General features: G+C 43.6%; 1 protein-coding gene across 1 annotated transcript in view; it reads right to left on the minus strand.

Annotated features, from left to right (window-relative positions):
- Positions 1-2,616: 2,616 nt before the first annotated feature.
- The window catches only part of LOC121000056 (receptor-transporting protein 3-like), a 28,431-nt gene continuing 11,406 nt past the window's right edge, over positions 2,617-19,641 (minus strand). Inside the window, exons 3-4 of the mRNA XM_040431080.1 lie at positions 11,804-11,989; positions 2,617-3,484 (exon numbers count right to left, since the gene is read on the minus strand). Of these exons, the coding sequence (XP_040287014.1) occupies positions 3,136-3,484; positions 11,804-11,985 (531 nt within the window). The 5' untranslated portion in view covers positions 11,986-11,989 and the 3' untranslated portion in view covers positions 2,617-3,135. The remainder of the gene's footprint in view (positions 3,485-11,803; positions 11,990-19,641) is intronic.

Raw genomic sequence — 19,641 nt, forward strand, 5'->3', positions numbered from 1 at the left:
AGCCAAAAAATTGGGAAAACTTTGAAAGTAAGGGCTATTTGACCATGAAGGAGAGTGATGGGGTGCTGCGCCAGATGACCTGGCTTCCACAGTCACCGGACCTGAACCCAATCGAGATGGTTTGGGGTGAGCTGGGCCGCAGAGTGAAGGCAAAAGGGCCAACAAGTGCTAAGCATCTCTGGGAACTCCTTCAAGACTGTTGGAAGACTACCTCTTGAAGCTCATGAAGAGAATGCCAAGAGTGTGCAAAGCAGTAATCAAAGCAAAAGGGGCTACTTTGAAGAACTTAGAATATGACATATTTTCAGTTGTTTCACACTTGTTTGTTATGTATATAATTCCACATGTGTTAATTCATAGTTTTGATGCCTTCATAGTCATGAAAATAAAGAAAACTCTTTGAATGAGAAGGTGTGTCCAAACTTTTGGTCTGTACTGTATATCTATTAAATATGAAAAAGTACTCAGCGTTCCAAAGGGACCAACCTTCTACTTTCCATCACCCACCTTTAAATATATATATATATATATATATATATATATATATATATATATATATACTAGCAGAAGGACCCGGCTTCGCATTGGTATATTTGATCTATTTCATTTAATGTTTGTGTGTGTTGTTAAAAGATATCGACAGTATCCACTATAAGTCCTCTTTCACACTACCGTTTTTTTTTTTGTTTTGCGGCCGTTTTTTTGCGTTCCGTATACGGTCCCTATACGGAACCATTCATTTCAATGGGTCCGCAAAAAAAACGGAATGTACTCCATATGCATTTTGTTTCCGTGTTTCCGTATCTCCGTTCCGTGCAAAGATAGAACATGTCCTATATTTGGCCGCAAATCACGTTCCGTGGCTCCATTAAAGTCAATGGGTCCGCAAAAAAAGGAAGGGATACTGAAATGCATCCGTATGTCTTCCATATCCGTTCAGTTTTTTGCGGAACCATCTATTGAAAATGTTATGCCCATCCCAATTTGTTCTATGTAATTACTGTATACTGTATATGCCATACGGAAAAACGGAACGGAAAAGCGGAACCGAAACGGAAACACAACGGAAACAAAAAATGGAACAATGGATCCCTGAAAAGTGGACCGCAAAACACTGAAATAGCCATACAGTAGTGTGAAAGAGACCTAACAGTGACATCTACAGTACCCCACCCCTTTAACAGTGATCTTCACAGCGGCCGACCCTTTATTAGTGACCTCCACAGTACCCCGTCTCGTTAACAGTGATTTCCACAATAACCCGCCCCCTTAACCGTGATCTCTACAGAGCTCTGTTCCCTTAAAATGTGACCTCTACAACACCCCGCCCCCATAACAGTGACCTCTACAGCACCCGCTCTTAACACTGACCATAGGTTACTGTCCCCTTAACTGTGATCTCCACCATTCCCGGCCCCCTTAACAGAGACCTGCACAGCGACTGCCCCTTTAACAGTGACTGCCACAGTACCCCGCTACCTTAACACTGACCTCACAGTACCCTGCTGCCCCTTTAATAGTGGCCTCCACAGTCCCCTCCTCCCTTAACAGCAGCGATGGACTGGCCATCGGGAGTACCGGGAGAATCCCGGTGGGCCGATCGAATTATGGGCCGGCTGTCAATCACTGTCATTTTCTGTGTGATTTTGATTCATTTACCTGGCGGCTGGCGTCGGCGGCGCCGTCAGCCAATGACCGGCGTCCATCAAGCTGCGCTGGCCTGCCACTTCCCTCCGGCTCCGCCTCCTCCTATGTTTAGAGCGGCCCTGATCACCTCCCAGCGACGTGAGGTATCTCAGGGGTCACGCTCACGGCCGTATGCGGGAGGACAGGAGGAGTATGGGAGGAGCCGAGCCCGTTCAAGCAACAAGAGGAGGCGGAGCCAGCGCCGCCGAGGAGGAACGAGGAGGAACGAGAAAGTGTACGAGTACAGCGATAATTCAGTGCCACCACCACAGCGTCAGCAAGTAAGGTTAACAACAAGTGTTACCTATTGCCATTAGGTGTGACTTGCAACAACAAACATGTTAAAACACAAGACTAAACGTAAGGGAGGAGCCGAGAAGTTAAGAGACAAAAAAAGGCAAGCACTTGAGGCAGATGCCACTAAATGTGTAAAATTAGATGCATTATTTGCTGGAACGTCCGCAAAAGCTGAGAGCAGTGCGGGCCTGACTGCTATGGTAAGTCAGACATTATTATTTATTCCTTCTTAAACCACATACAGATTTGTGGACTTTATGGAACATATTTAGCCTACAGTTGTGACTTACTATATGTCTATTCTCAGGCTGGGTCCACAATAGAGGAGAGTGGAGAGGAGAGGGAGCATGAGGCAGACGATGAATGTGAAGACGATAGAGGAGATGAGCAGGAACATGAGTGTAGACAAGAGAGAGAAGTTCTGAAAAAAGACAGAGGATTAGAGAGAGGAGAAGACATAACGCATGAGATAGTAGATGACAGAGGAGATGGAAACATACTTATACTTACAGTGGAATGTTTTTACTTATGTTTTTTTTTTAGTGTGTTTGGGAAAAATAAAGTGGGCCGGTCTGGCTGAAGTCCAGGGCCACTTTATTGTCCCAGTCCATCCCTGCTTAACAGTGACCTCCACAGCGGCCGCCCCTTTATTAATGACCTCCACATTACTCCGTCTCCTTTTAACAGTGATTTATACAATAACCCGCCCCATTAACAGTGACCTCACCAGAGCTCCGTTCTCTTAAAATGTGACCTACACAACACCCGCCCCCTTAACAGTGACCTCTACAGCCCCCCGCTTGATTGACCGTGTTTCTGTTCTTGTCATTACCTGTTAAATCTCAAGTTTGAGAAATGGTCAGGATCTAGCTATTATTTGCCTGATTTATTTGTACAGTTAAAATTGCAATAAAAATTGATCAATGGAGCTCAGCTACAAAACCAGCTATGCCCTATGTAAAGGTGTGGGATTGTTTCTGGAATAAAGCCACCGTTTTTTTTTTATCCTGGACGGCACCTTTTATGGAGAAAATTATTTTGTGATTCGCAAGCCCATGAACTCAGTACTAGGATGCTTCATTTAATAATATACAATTTTAAACCTGTGCAGGGATTTGCAGGTTGGACCAATTGATATAATAATCTCTATATTTAAAAGACTTCCTGGTCTTTATTGCATATACCCATCATGCAAGCTTCACACAGATCACTCTCATGAGGTTTGGTTCTTATTATCCGTTGCTTTATATTTTGTATATTGCTGTCAATCTTCTCATGATAACAGTTTTTTCTGATTTTTAAAATGAGATTTTCCAGAATGGCTTCAACATTTTCATCTTTAAACGTGGGGTTGATGAAGGAATCATTGCTACATTGCCGACACATCTGGCCACAGGGGAGTAAGAGGACAGTGCCTCTCTTGGTTTTCCCGAGACAGTAGTGAAAGATAAGAGTGACTCGGCCAGAGTTCCAAAAATGAGAGCATTTCGGGCAGGTGAAACTACAAAAGAAACATGAATAATTATAACAACTGTGGTTATTGTAGTAAAGCTTTACTGTACACAATTACTGTATTCAGGGTTGATTGTGCTCTGAAGTTCCAGACTCTGAAACAATAATGCACCCAGAAAGTCCAGCAGAAGGCAGCCATATTTGACTCCTGAATCAATCACTTGACACTAAGGTCTATTGCTTTTTCAAATTCTTAAAGGGGTTGTCTCACTTCAGCAAACATCATTTATCATGTAGAGAAAGTTAATACAAGCCACTTACTAATGTATTGTGATTGTCAATATTGCTTCCTTTGCTGGCTAGATTCATTTTTCCATCACATTGTACACTGCTTGTTTCCATGGTTATGACCACCCTGCAATCCATCAGAGGTGGTCGTGCTTGCACACTATAGGAAAAAGTACTAGTCTATATGTGTCTATAAGTGATGGAAATATTAATCAAGCCAGCAAAGATGGCAATATAGACAATCACAGTACATTAAATGCCATTTGCTGAAGTGACACACCCCTTTAAATTTTATTCCCATCATTCATCATCATCATTAGCATAAGGCCTCATGCACACGACCGTTGTGTGCACCCGTGGCCGTTGTGCCGTTTTCCGTTTTTTTTCGCGGACCCATTGACTTTCAATGGGTCCGTGGAAAAATCGGAAAATGCACCGTTTTGCAGCCGCATCCGTGATCCGTGTTTCCTGGCCGTGAAAAAAATATGACCTGTCCTATTTTTTTCACGGCCAACGGTTCACGGACCCATTCAAGTCAATGGGTCCGTGAAAGAACACGGATGCACACAAGATTGGCATCCGTGTCCGTGATCCGTGGCCGTAGGTTCGTTTTTATACAGACGGATCCGAAGATCCGTCTGCATAAAAGCTTTTTCAAAGCTGAGTTTTTACTTCGTGAAAACTCAGAACCGACAGTATATTCTAACACAGAAGCGTTCCCATGGTGATGGGGACGCTTCTAGTTAGAATACACTACAAACTGTGTACAAGACTGCCCCCTGCTGCCTGGCAGCACCCGATCTCTTACAGGGGGCCGTGATCAGCACAATTAACCCCTTCGGCACCTGAAGGGGTTAATTGTGCTGATCACGCCCCCCTGTAAGAGATCAGGGCTGCCAGGCAGCAGGGGGCAGACCCCCCCCCCCCTCCCCAGTTTGAATATCATTGGTGGCCAGTGCGGCCCCCCCCCCCTCTATTGTAATAATAGGTTGGTGGCCAGTGCGCCCCCCCCTCCCTCTATTGTAATAATTCGTTGGTGGCACAGTGTGCGCCCCCCCCCTCCCTCCCTCTATTGTAATAATTCGTTGGTGGCACAGTGTGCGCCCCCCATCGGCCCCCCCTCCCTCTATAGCATTAACAACATTGGTGGCCAGTGTGCGGCCTCCCATCTCCCCCCCCCCCCATCATTGGTGGCAGCGGAGTTCCGATCGGAGTCCCAGTTTAATCGCTGGGGCTCCGATCGGTAACCATGGCAATCAGGACGCTACTACAGTCCTGGTTGCCATGGTTACTTAGCAATAGTACAATAGTAGAAGATTCATACTTACCGGCTGCTGCGATGTTCGTGTCCGGCCGGGAGCTCCACCTACTGGTAAGTGAACTGTCACTTACCAGTAGGAGGAGCTCCCGGCTGGAAGCAGACATCGCAGCTCCCAGGTAAGTATGAATCTTTTACTATTGTACTATTGCTAGTAACCCGCTGCCACCAATGATCGGGGGGGGGGGGGAGATGGGAGGCCGCACACTGTGCCACCAACGATTTATTACAATAGAGGGAGGAAGGGGGGGGGGCGCACACTGTGCCACCAACGATTTATTACAATAGAGGGAGGAAGGGGGGGGGCGCACACTGTGCCACCAAATTATTACAATAGAGGGATGAAGGGGGGGGGCGGGGGGGCGCACCAACGAATTATTACAATAGAGGGAGAAAAGGGGGGGGGCCGCACTGGCCACCAATGATATTCAAACTGGGGAGGGGGGGTCTGCCCCCTGCTGCCTGGCAGCCCTGATCTCTTACAGGGGGATATGATAGTACAATTAACCCCTTCAGGTGCGGCACCTAAGGGGTTAATTGTGCTGATCACTGCCCCCTGTAAGAGATCGGATGCTGCTAGGCAGCAGGGGGCAGTCATGTACACAGTTTGTAGTATATTCTCACTAGAAGCGTCCCCATCACCATGGGAACGCCTCTGTGTTAGAATATACTGTCGGAAATGAGGTTTCACGATCTAACTCATATCCGACAGTATATTCTAACATAGAGGCGTTCCCATGGTGATGGGGACGCTTCAAGTTAAAATATACCATCGGATTGGAGAAAACTCCGATCCGATGGTATAAAAGGGACTCCAGACTTTACATTGAAAGTCAATAGGGACGGATCCGTTTGAAATGGCACCATATTGTGTCAACGTCAAACGGATCCGTCCCCATTGACTTGCATTGTAATTCAGGACGGATCCGTTTGGCTCCGCACGGCCAGGCGGACACCAAAACGACTTTTTTTTCATGTCCGTGGATCCTCCAAAAATCAAGGTAGACCCACGGATGAAAAAACGGTCACGGATCACGGACCTACGGACCCCGTTTTTGCGGACCGTGAAAAAAAACGTTCGTGTGCATGAGGCCTTAAGCAGATTATAAATTACATTTACCCTAGGAACTCCCTCCTCTTGTCTCTCGGAGAGTGGTGTGGCACGGTCCGAGTTGGGACTACACAGAAATTCAAACCTTACATCCAACACTGTGATATCTCCATAAAACAGGAACTTTATTTTAGCAGGGTATAAAAGTAACTCTTACATGTTTTGGGCTACACTTTCTCAAAGCATACTAACATTAAAAAAACAGTTAAAATACCAGTTAGAATTAATATTTGAAAGTGAAAACGTCTGACACAATTCAAAACATGGAGGAGGTACGGAAAGCATTTGGTTGTCATCTTATCCATAAGACTCAATTCATCCATTCATTATTAAAAGAACTAGTGAGAGATACATTTATGGTGTGCGTCAGTCACAGGGAAGGTATATGAGGGAAGGTATGTGTCTCCTAGAATGGTGCAGGAAACCTATTAGAGGAGATGTATGGTATAATTTGCTGTGTTCTCCCGACGATCACCTGGCCTGTGGTGAGGCCAGGTGTGATAATCACTTGGGGATAAAGCAATCCTCAGTGTGTGAGAGAAGGGAGTTAGGCCACAGGGAACAGACCTAGAAAGGGCCTGTGTGGTCCCAGCAAGGAGGGCTGGGTGGCCACAAGGCTGAGGAAGCGTGAGTGTGAGGGAATTGAGATGAAAGCCTGCCGAGGCTGTGTGTGGTTCCAGCCAGGAGGGCTAGCCGGCCACAAGGCTGAGGAAGCCTGAGTTAGGGGGACCCAGCGACACCTGGAGAAGAGAGGAGTCGCACGGTCAGAGTCAGGAGTACTGCTGGACCATATCCCCCCAAGGTATTTTGTTGCTTCCACCAGGAGGACTGGTGGGTTGCACTGGTCACATCTAGGAGGCTGTTTGACCGAAGCCAAGTACCACAGTGTAAACACTGAGCTAGAGGTGAGTTAGGCAAAACCTCTGTATAGTGAGTGCCTAGCCGGGCAAGCGTTTGTTGTTTTGTGTTGATGTAACACGTTGTGACGTGAAGCTGTGACTTCATTGTGACAAGTGACGCCAAACTTGGAAGTGTGATATGCTGTGTGACAAATAAAGCACAGTTTGAGCTTGAAAACCCCCTGTTTGGTGAAAAGTCTGTAATTGCCGACCCCCTGTGAAAGAGCGAACCCTTACAATGGGTACAACTGAAGAAATGTCAAACTGTAATTTCTCTCTGGGATTAATAAAGTTGTATCATATCATATATCATAAATTAGTTCAATGCAAGCAAAACAGTATGAAATAAGTATCAATATTGGAGAATCGCATCTTGTTTCACATTCAGTCACAAGTGAGAAAATGTAATAAGCCTCTCTGGATAAGCGTTTCTTTCTCAGATCGACCCCCCTCCCTAAACGATCTGATTACCCTATCTATCCCACTAAATTTAAAACCTATAATTAAAACCTAACTGTCAAAGGGTTAACTGCAGTGATGTTATTTTTTATCTGGTAGGTGTCTGCAGATCCTCACTTTTAAGGCATTAGTGGTGCACCGCACTTTACAAATAGTACAGTCGATGGTATTGTAAATTCATATTTTATACATATTGTTATCCACATAAGATCTACACTGATTGGGTGTCTGGGAAGGCTTTCATAAAGGTCTCTGCTCTCTAGGATGTACCATTTTTGAGATATTCCCAAAAAATGCAAATATGGCATTATCACATGACCCGTATTAGCCAATAGAAGAAGTGGCCCTGATGAAGCACAACATCGCATCAGAGCCACTACCACTCCCAGCCTCTACATCGGATTCTCAGGGGGTGGCTGCACAGCATTTCATCAGCGCCACTACCATTCTCAGCCTCTCCATATTTACCGAGTGCTGTTACAGTATATACTATATTCTATCTTCCCTTTTAATTATGGCCATGTGCACCTGTGCATTTACTTTATCTTGCACGATGTGCTGATTTGTTCTGCTATTGCCCCTTATGTGTCCCAACACAGAATGATTCCCTCTTATGTGCTCCTCACACAATGTGATGCCCTCTTATATACCCACAACACTGAATAATGCCCTCATGTACTCCCAATACGATATTACAGCCTTTTATTGCCTCCAAAATGAATACTCATTTAGCCTACGTTCTTTCAACGAACATTAGAAATCTTTCACTGCAGACCTGGTATGGCAGGCGTTCTAATGTCGCTTCATCGCTCCTACAAGCTGCAAACCACCAGGGTAAATGGTGGACCTGCTTCACCACTGTATTCAACTGTATCTGGGTCCCGAGGATGTGGATACAATTTAAAGTGGTGCCCGGCTTCCACACATTTGTGTGGTCTGCATAATGGTAAAGACCATCACTGACTGCAACCTCAAAAGTGTATGGGGCACCAGCAGCCAGAATGCTGTCAATATGATTTTGAGAATTGATTTTGCAATTTTCCTAAGCAAATGGGTAAAGGCCTGGGTAAAGACCTGGGTGCCTATCACACTTTAGAATCTGATGTGCTAAGACAGGATTTAGCTGAGCGAACTAGGCTCCTGCCAGTGCCCACTCCACTCAGAAGCTCTGCATAGGACATTGGTGCAGGGTCTCTGATGTGCATAAATGGAAACAGTGGTGTGTAAAATGTTGACTGGATACTGGTCCAGTATCTCAGCTGCCACAAGGAAGAATTAATTTTATTTTTATTTTTCATTTTTTTAACATCAGGTAGTTTTTATTTTACATTTTTTTTTAGCCACAAGAAGCACACAAATCCTTCTACCCACTATCCCAAGGCAAGGACCCAACCCAATGATAAAGTAAGAACTCGAAAGATGAAGTGGAACTAGTTTTACTCCAGGAGTTACAAAAGCATTGCATGTGTCATACTAAGAATTTTTTGTATGCAGGTCAAATGTCTCCACAAGCTTGGCTCAGCCTCATGGAGTTGCTTAGCAGCGAAACTAACACACATACTTCTGATGAATGACACCATATATTAATATTTGACAGGTTTTACAACAGTCTCCCAGAGGTGTATTTATACAGACATTAGGAGAAACGTACCATCTTTGTGCCTGAAAACGGGCACCAAAAAGCGTGGAGCATGCTGTTGCACGAAATTTTGCTACTTTTTGGGGCTTTTACACAGCGTTCACCACTTTCAAGGCAGCGAGTGGTGTAGGGACAGCTTTGGTGGTCCATCAAATTTTTTCTAATCTATGCCACGAAAAACCTACACCAGCTCCCTTGCTAGAGTAGATCTCCATTTATGCGCATGGGTCTGCATAGATGAGAGGCGTGCACCTCTTAATAATCTTAGAGCATTTGATGCAAGCAGCAGAGAAATTAAGACCAGTGAATGGTATTGAGTGGTACTGAGCTGTGCTTAGGCCACGTGACCGGTGGATGAACAGAGATGTCACTAGCCTAGGAAGGGGCCCAAGCACTCATAGAGCGGCAGAGGTCCTGGGAGATGGACCCCAAAGATCTGATATTGATAGTCATCAATATAAAATTCCCAGAAAAGCCCTTTAAGGCCTCATGCACACGACCGTATGGCTTTTTCAGTGTTTTGCGGTCCGTTTTTTTGTTTCTGTTGTGTTTCCGTTTCTGTTCTGTTTTTCCGTATGGCATATACAGTATACAGTAATTGCATAGATAAAATAGGGCTGGGCATAACATTTTCAATAGTTGGTTTCGCAAAAAACGGAACAGAAAGGGAAGACATACAGATGCATTTCCGTATGTGTTCCGTTATTTTGCGGACCCATTGACTTGAATGGAGCCACGGAACGTGATTTGCGGGCAATAATAGGACATGTTCTATCTTTAAACGGAACGGAGAAACGGAAATACGGAAACGGAATGCATACGGAGTACATTCAGTTTTTTTTGCGAAACCATTGAAATAAATGGTTCCGTATACGGACCGTATACGGAACGCAAAAAATGGCCAGTAAACGGGGGAAAAAAACGGTTGTGTGCAGGAGGCCTAACAATGACTTCCCTTGCCAAAATCATTTGGGTAAAGGTCAATCTATAGGGCTGCTGATGTTATGGAAATGTTTTTTTTCTACTGAATGTGTTTTTTGTTTAATTTTTTTATTTCTATTTAACAAGTAAAAAAAAAACAAGCAGTATATTGGCCATCATATTGAGGTTGATGAAGTTACAGAAGGATTTGTTGAGTGTAAAAACTTGAAAGGGGGGCTACTTACAGAAGGAAATAAATGGAAGAATTACATTGACATGTTAAATGTTAACACCACAGTTTTGGGGATGGGTGAGGGATAACACAGGTAGTTGGTAAAGACCAGAGCAGTTTAGATCTTTCACATGGGGAAGATTAATAGGTTATGCAGGGATTCTAGATCATATACTATGGCATTGGAGAGAGTTAGATACTCAGGAATAGCATTTTTGGAATTGGAGTCATATTTTTGGCCATTCTGGGATCTCTTAGGCACTTCCAGAAAACATCTCTATTAATTTTTTTTTATTTTTTTGTCTAGATGGGATGAGATACCACATCAATATAGTTCATATACATTTTCTTCTGTGTGTTCCTTGTTGCAGCTACTAGGGAGTTACTTTTATCTATTCCTCCCTTAATCCAGAAATCTAACTTTTATAATATGCTAATTAGCCTCTAGGTGCGGGGGGGGGGTCGTTGTTCCTGCTCCTAGAGGCTCCGTTCTCCCACCTCTGGCCACGCCCTGCTACACTAGATTGACAGGGCCAGGCAGCCTTCACCTCCAACTGCCGGCCCTGTGCGCCCGGGAAATCTCGCGCCGTTCAGTATTCAGCCCAGGAGCAGTGAGGAAGCCGGAAGCCGCCGAGCGCCCTTCACTCACTGCGCCTGGCACTTTAGATGTCTGCAAAGTGCTAGCCACAGAAGCCAATGGTTGCCAGAATGCAGCCTGTATTTACCATTTATGTCTGGCTAGTCTTCTCCTCACACATAGTAAAATAAAATCTAAGTTTAAAACTCCAGTATGTTGCCTCAAATATTTGCAGTTGCAGGTCCCAAAGATGAGGTGGGCACAATTCACAGTACCGTCAATGCGTTTTACAGGACCGCGCGTTCCCTATCCGATCAGGAGAAAACCTCTTTAAGCTCAAACCATCCACTTTAGTGTATATAGGAAAAACATCAGGTCCCGCAGGTATCCTTTTCCACCAGATATTCCTGTGGGATATCAGAAATCGCACTAATAGTGAAGCACTGTGACTCAATGCTCACAAACACTCGTATTGTTATACTCGCGAGCGCAGGTGATAATGCAGGCCCCTCAAGTTAATCGAAACGCCTGTTTTTTTTCTTTCTTCTTTTTCTCCTCACACATAGTGTTTGACTGAATGGGGTTCACAGCCATTTCCAGTGTGTTGAGCTGGAACCAGGACATAGGGAGCAATGTGGACCAGAGCTGTACTGGAACATCACCAGCAGGGAATTTAAACCATTTTCTACGCTTAAAACAGACATAGAAAATGATGAATGAGACGAGCCTTCCGTCCTTTCCCCTTCCCTGCCCACGCTATCCCCACTTTTTTAGACCTGGCGTGAGAGGGGAACAGTCGCAGATTGCACCGCAAATAACCTTTGCGCCGCAATCTGTGCAATAAATATGTATTATATAGGCGTATTTCTGGATAGTAAATGACCCCATTGATATTTTGGCAGATTTAGGAAATTGGATTTTTACCTGGCAAACTTTGTGGTTTGTGAGATCTTCCACCCTTTCTTTCTCTGCTCTTCAGTCAAAATGTCCACCAGTTTATAGTTGAACTGTAGAATCCACCTTTTCCTATATCTTTCTTCTAAATCTTTCTTTTGCAGACTTTGAAATGTGTCAATCCAGATATTTCCAGATGATGATCCAGCCATTGTTCTAAAATACATGATAATAAATGATAATAACTACAGAACTGAATAACAAGCAGTCCAAAGATATTACCATCTTCTTTACGTCATGCTCTAATCATATGCCATCAAAAGCATCGCCACTTGATAAATGACTATGTAATTCAGACACCATCTGAATTATATACATTTATGTTCATAATTGTAGGGAATATGTTAACTGTGGTTATTTGCGAATTTGAACGTCTGTATGAAAACTAACATACAAGCCAAATTTTATTACATAAGTGCTTAAAGGGGTTTTCCAGAAATTCTTCCTTAATTAGTTGTGGCTCCTAGCATGTGTGACTTAATGAAAGATTCATAGTTACCGGATTCTGTTGCTCCTATCCTGCACTGATCGCACATCTTGTTTCTAATCCCCACCAATGGTGTGCTACAGTATAAACGATCAGAGAATATCAGGGACAAAATTGTTAGAGCAGACGTGGGGGGCAGCAGGGAGAAGTGCCGACAATCCCTATTGACTGCCTAAAGGAGGGGTACTTTCCCGTGCCTACAGTGTATACACTGAGCCAGTGTGATTAAAGGTGAAAACCTGACCCACCCACGAACAGGAGAACAAATCCCAATTAAGGGGTATTATACATGTGACAGCTGCTTTGCTGTGTATATTTTAGAATGTCCCTGTGGCCTGCTATATGTGGGAGAGACACCACACGGATCAAAGATAGGTTTTGCAAGTATAAGTCGACTATCCGTAAAGATAATCTACTTTATCCTATACCCTATCACTTTGATGCTTGCAAACATAAAATACCACAATTACGATTTCAGATTATCAACCATGTACCCCAACCACGTAGAGGTTGAAACCGCATACAGCTGCAAAAAAACACGGGAAGCATACTGGATCCATAGGTTGCAGACACTGGAGCCTATGGGTCTGAATAGAGATTATAGACTAAACAGCTTCTTGTAATCACCATTTATTTATTTATTTTATCTCCCTCAATTTAGGAAGACAAAATGTTGCAAAGATGTGCAGCTGGACCAATAAGAATAACACTATGAACTTTTTAATGACTTTGGTACAATTTGCTGGATACGTTGCCTATGGTTACTACATTGCCATGTCTGCTGTTTTCACTCTGACACCTATGATTATTCACGCTGTTTTGTGGTTGTCATGGTAACACGAAGACATCACTTGGCGGAGTGTATGTGTTTAAATCTCGTCTTGCTCACTAATGGAGTATTGCAGTTTGAAAAAGGCTTGAGCCGAAACTAGTCACTGATGATGCTATTATGCTTTGAGTAAAAGTCTCTTCATGTCGTCAAGAAAGTAAGTGCCGGTCCTACTTTGCTATATACCAGTGGGACGCCTTCCCTGGCTGTGAGCACCAGGTGCAAACCGCAGTGCCGACCCATCTTCTTCAATACAAAAGATGAACAAGTCAGAGCCAGGGCTCAGGACCTGAGTTGCAGGTAAGTATGCAGGCTCAGACTGGCCCACAGGGGTACAGGGAAATCCCCCGATGGGCCCCTGAGGAAGGTGGGCCCCTAGTCTCCCACCCCCTGCCCAAGTGGCACATAACACAGTAGACTTACTGCACTACGTACATATATTCAATGTACAGCACCTCAACCAGCCTGTGTTCATAGAAATAACTTGATAGATTAGTAAAGAAACTCCCCAGTTTATTATTAGAGACATGATCAGAGCTGAGATGACTTCTAGGTATAGAGGAAAGCTACCAGTGCCCTCTTTTCCCCAGGACCTACCTTCTCAAAGTTGCTGCAGGGACCCCCATATTCAGTAATCTGGTAGCATCTTGCTGCTGTGTGAGCAGGTAATATTTGAATGTATCAGTACTGTGGGCCCCAAAAATAAATTTTACTGGTGGGCCCTAGGCACCCCAGTCCGACACTGTAAGTATGAGTCTTCAGCAGGTTATACGGGATAGGGGCCATAACTAAATAGGATAAAAGTCTTTCTAAAACCCTTTTAAACTTCCCAAAATCTAACATATATTAACTTGTGTATATTTTATATTGTAACTTTTACAACAGAAGTTAAAGTAGTGAGTTCTATGGACTGGCTTTATTTACAATTCAGGTACAGTTTTCAAAAACTCCTAGAACCTGTAAAAGTTCAAATTAATAAATAATTGGTATTATACTTTACTTATAGTCTGCATTCTTCTTGTTTCTTAATGCCAGTCTTCTTCTGTAGCCTGTGATGATAGGTCTTAGTATGTCCACAGTGTGGTAATCTCACATACCCTTGCCGACCAATGATTATGTGTTTCTATAGAAGTGGTGGCGAACCTTTGGCACGGGTGCCAGAAGTGGCACTCACAGCCCTCTCTGTGGGCACCCACATCCTGGAAAAATTCTACCAAAAAGTGTACCAATATGCCTTAGAGTTCTCCTGCCATTCATCAGCGCAGGGCGTACTATGAACAGCACAGGCAGTGCATTGAATATAGGCAGGCTATTATAGCTAAATGATAAAGTACATGGAAGATATACTATATTGGTATTCGGGGTAAATTGCCGTGTTGGCACTTTTGCGATAAATAAGTTGGTTTTGGGTTGCAGTTTGGGCACTCAGTCTCTAAGAGGGTTCGCCATCACTGTTCTACAGTGACATAACCTTATACAATAGCAGTTGGAAAATACAGTCACATCACTAAGGCCTAATCACCACAATGGATATAGTAATATGCATAATGATAGGCAAAACCTGCATTCCAACCCTCCTTCTAGAGAAGTTATTCTTTTTACAATAACTATAAATCCTTTTCATGCTGTTCAGAGGAAATTAGGTTCATAATTTAAATAATTATAATAAGTTAATAATAAAGCAACCTTTTAAGCACATTGCCAAACAATCAATGTTTTCATCAAATGGATATTCTCACATGTATATACAGTATGAATTATCAGAAAAACATTTTTGCTCTGATTTCCCTTGATTCATATTAGTTTTTAGAAAAGTTGTATACTAAGCAGTCTTGTATACTACATACAATACATGATCCATGTTATTCTCCTAGAAGACTCTGTCATAAAACCTTTTCACTAAAAAGGCATGCACAAATTGGCACTATATTATTTAAAGAGAATCTGTCAGCATGATATGTTGCAAGATGACCAACTCTGAAAAAATCAAATTTTTCTAATAACTCCCAAAAAAGTAACAATTTTTTGTCAAAGTTGATCATTTCATGCTATCTATCCTAGGATATCTCGAAAAGGTCAGGATGGTCACTTAACTCTCTGGGATAGCCATCTCCTCAGTAAGACAGTTGGTACACATCAAAAAGCTACTCCGGCACAGTAGATTCTGGGTTCAAACAGGCCACAATCAGCTGTATTATTCTTCATTCACCCTTCCAACAGATACAGTAGTCACAACACAGAACACTACAAAACAAATGGTCTGGCCACTAAACACACAGTACTTTCCCTCACTACAACAATCTGGGTCTACCACCCAGTTCCTCAAAAATCAATTCACAATTTACACCATAGATATAGTCCTCCAACTCCCATGGGTCTCTTCACTGGCGCAAATTGGTCATTTTAGAAACTCTGTTTCTTCATAAATGCCACTCTGCCTATTTCTCTGCCAACTGTCAATATAAATAAACATTTTTCTGACAGGTTATGAGGTGGTTCTAACTTCTAAGTTATTTTCATATAACATTTGGAAAATCTGTCAACTTGGTTAAATATTCACTTTAGGGCTGATTCACACGAAAGTAAGGGTTACATTCAGGATGCATGGACTAGGCAGCTTCTCTTTACCAGTCACTTCCATTTTCAAACCCTCTGACGTATTCTTTCCATTAGCAACCACCATATATACTCCATCACATACTAACCAAGGTACATGACTGACCAGGAGAGTAGCATAAAGGCTCATGGGCCCTGGTGCAAGAGTTAAGCTTGCCCTTACCTTCCTTCAGTGATTTGTGGCATGGCAAGGAGAAGAGGTGCACCTAGCCTTTCTGCTGCCTGAGGCAAAAATTGAAACGGCACCCCCCCATGCCAAATTCTCAACCTAACCCCTTCCCTCCAGCCCTACTGTTAAAAACATACTTGAAAAACATTACATAGGGTAAAATAGTGCCACATACCTGTTACATCCAGTGACTTCTATGATGTAGATGTTCTCTTTCCTCATCTTCTATATTCAGACCAGACCGCCATGAGGATTTCTTTAAACCATCTCTTGTCTCTGCACAGTTTAACAAACATACAGTTGTGGCCAAAAGTTTTGAGAATTACATAAATATTGGAAATTGGAAAAGTTGCTGCTTAAGTTTTTAGAATAGCAATTTGCATATACTCCAGAATGTTATGAAGAGTGATCAGATGAATTGCATAGTCCTTCTTTGCCATGAAAATTAACTTAATCCCAAAAAAACCTTTCCACTGCATTTCATTGCTGTCATTAAAGGACCTGCTGAGATCATTTCAGTAATTGTCTTGTTAACTCAGGTGAGAATGTTGACGAGCACAAGGCTGGAGATCATTATGTCAGGCTGATTGGGTTAAAATGGCAGACTTGACATGTTAAAAGGAGGGTGATGCTTGAAATCATTGTTCTTCCATTGTTAACCATGGTGACCTGCAAAGAAACGCTTGCAGCCATCATTGTGTTGCATAAAAATGGCTTCACAGGCAAGCATATTGTGGCTACTAAGATTGCACCTCAAGCAACAATTTATAGGATCATCAAGAACTTCAAGGAAAGAGATTCAATTCTTGTTAAGAAGGCTTCAGGGCGTCCAAGAAAGTCCAGCAAGCGCCAGGATCGTCTCCTAAAGAGGATTCAGCTGCGGGATCGGAGTGCCACCAGTGCAGAGCTTGCTCAGGAATGGCAGCAGGCAGGTGTGAGCGCATCTGCACGCACAGTGAGGCGAAGACTTTTGGAAGATGGCCTGTTGTCAAGAAGGGCAGCAAAGAAGTCACTTCTCTCCAAAAAAAACATCAGGGACAGATTGATCTTCTGCAGAAAGTATGGTGAATGGACTGCTGAGGACTGGGGCAAAGTCATATTCTCCGATGAAGCCTCTGTAATGACCGACGTCACGCACAGGGAGGAAAACAGGGAAAGCCCTGCCCAAGGGAGAGGGAAAGGTGGTGACCCCTAACTCACCTTGCGGCTGGCACCTGACTGCCCTGACGTCCCTAGACGGGTTCCTCACCCGTGCGGCGATCACGTGCCTAAACCCTGGCTTTCCCTAATATGAGCCCTAGATAGTGAACAGGCCGGTGGGATCGCTAGTCCACACCACTATCACTAAGAGGGAAACACCAGGGAGAGGACAGACAAAACAGACAAACACATACACCCAGGTGGGCGACCACAATAAACCAAAAAGGTCCAACAGGGATCCGGAGGGTAGCGTTCTGGACCAACTACCAGCGAACGCAGCAACACAGCTCCAGAAGGTCAGAATAGATGTCCAGGCAGGAAGCTCTATCTCTGGCAACCAGAGAAGTGTGAGAGAGGAATATAAGGAGGTCTGGGAGTGCTGGACAAGGAACAGCTGAGGAGAAAGAGCTACGGATCATTGAGTGAGCCAAAAGGGTTTGCAAAGCAAACCCAGAAAGCTACCATAAGGAAAACAGCCCTATCTTAAATAGAGCATGCAGCCAACCGCTGCGACTTCCTGACCCCGGGTATAACGGAGTCAGGCGTGGTTCTCGATACCCTCGTGACAGCCTCTTTCCGATTGTTTGGGGCATCTGGAAAAAGGCTTGTCCGGAGAAGAAAAGGTGAGCGCTACCATCAGTTCTGTGTCATGCCAACAGTAAAGCATCCTGAGACCATTCATGTTTGGGGTTGCTTCTCATCCAAGGGAGTGGGCTCACTCACAATTTTGCCCAAAAACACAGCCATGAATAAAGAATGGTACCAAAACACCCTCCAACAGCAACTTCTTCCAACAATCCAACAACAGTTTGGTGAAGAACAATGCATTTTCCAGCACGATGGAGCACCGTGCCATAAGGCAAAAGTGATAACTAAGTGGCTCGGGGACCAAAACGTTGACATTTTGGGTCCATGGCCTGGAAACTCCCCAGATCTTAATCCCATTGAGAACTTGTGGTCAATCCTCAAGAGGCGGGTGGACAAACAAAAATCCACTAATTCTGACAAACTCCAAGAAGTGATTATGAAAGAATGAGAGCATGCCCAGTCGAATTGCAGAGGTCCTGAAAAAGAAGGGCCAACACTGCAAATACTGACTCTTTGCATAAATGTCATGTAATTGTCGATAAAAGCCTTTGAAACGTATGAAGTGCGTGTAATTATATTTCACTACATCACAGAAACAACTGAAACAAAGATCTAAAAGCAGTTTAGCAGCAAACTTTGTGAAAACTAATAATTGTGTCATTCTCAAAACTTTTGGCCACGACTGTACATCTCAGTTTCCTACTTTTTCCATCATCCTCCAACCTTCTGAACCCCCCCATCCAGCCCCCAAATACTGTGCCCGCTGTGCTCCCCAAAACTATACTGCAGAAACAGTCCCTCTGAAAATACTAGTACCACACAGATAATGCTCTCTTCACACAGTGCCCTAAAAAATAACTGCCCAACAAATAGTGCCCTTGATACTAATATTGTAAACATAATGTCCCCAAAAAATAATAGTACTAAGCTGATACTGTGGCAGGATACCCCTCATAGTAATACTGCTCCCCAAAGTCCCACCAATAGAAATAATTATCTGCCAGAGTGCATAGTGTTAACAGTGCCCCCATTAGTAATAATACCCCCATTGTGCCCATAATAGTAATCATGCTCCCCATAGTCACCCAGTAGTAATAATTCTGCTTATGTGTGCCAGTATAAAAATGTTCCCCTAATGTATGCCAGTACAAAAATACCCCCTTATAATGTGTTCCAGTACAAAAATTATCGCCTTATAATGTTTGCCAGTACAAAACATACCTCCTTATAATGTGCACCAGTACATAAAATACCTTTATAATGTGCACCAGTACAAACAAAACCCCTTTATAATATGTGCCAGTACAATAAATAACCTCTTACATTCCCCTTTACACCTCAGATTAGACTCTTGTACCAGACCTCATATCAGACCCCCATATCAGACCTCAAATCAGAGATTCTTTAGACCTCTGTATCAGACCCCCATTTCAGACCTCAGATCAGAGCCTCTTTAGACCTCCATGTCAGACCCCTATTTCAGACCTCAGATCAGAGTCCCTTTAGCCCTCCATGTTAGACCCCATCAGACCTCAGTTCAGACCCAAAATAAATAAATTCACTCAGCTCTCCTGCTCCACCACTACTCTGCAGGTACTCAGTTTGCTCTTGCAGTTGCGGTCCCTGACGTTCACCTGACTGTGTACAATGTCGGGTCATAGTGCACCCAGATCCAGAAGATCAGGGAGAGGTGAGTACAGGCAGCTCTTCACTCCCCATGCCTTCTACATACTAGTCAGTACTTCCATAATAGAATAAAATTAAATAAAAAATTAATACAGCCATATTAATCAAACCTAACCTACATATCTCTATGCAACATACAATGAAAACCTCCTTCTACTACTTTAACCCCTTTACAACCCCTACTGTCTTTTGGTAGTGCAGGGTAGTGATGAGCGGCAGGGGTCATATTCGAA

Source organism: Bufo bufo, chromosome 4, assembly GCF_905171765.1.
Source record: "Bufo bufo chromosome 4, aBufBuf1.1, whole genome shotgun sequence".
Lineage (NCBI taxonomy): Eukaryota > Metazoa > Chordata > Amphibia > Anura > Bufonidae > Bufo > Bufo bufo.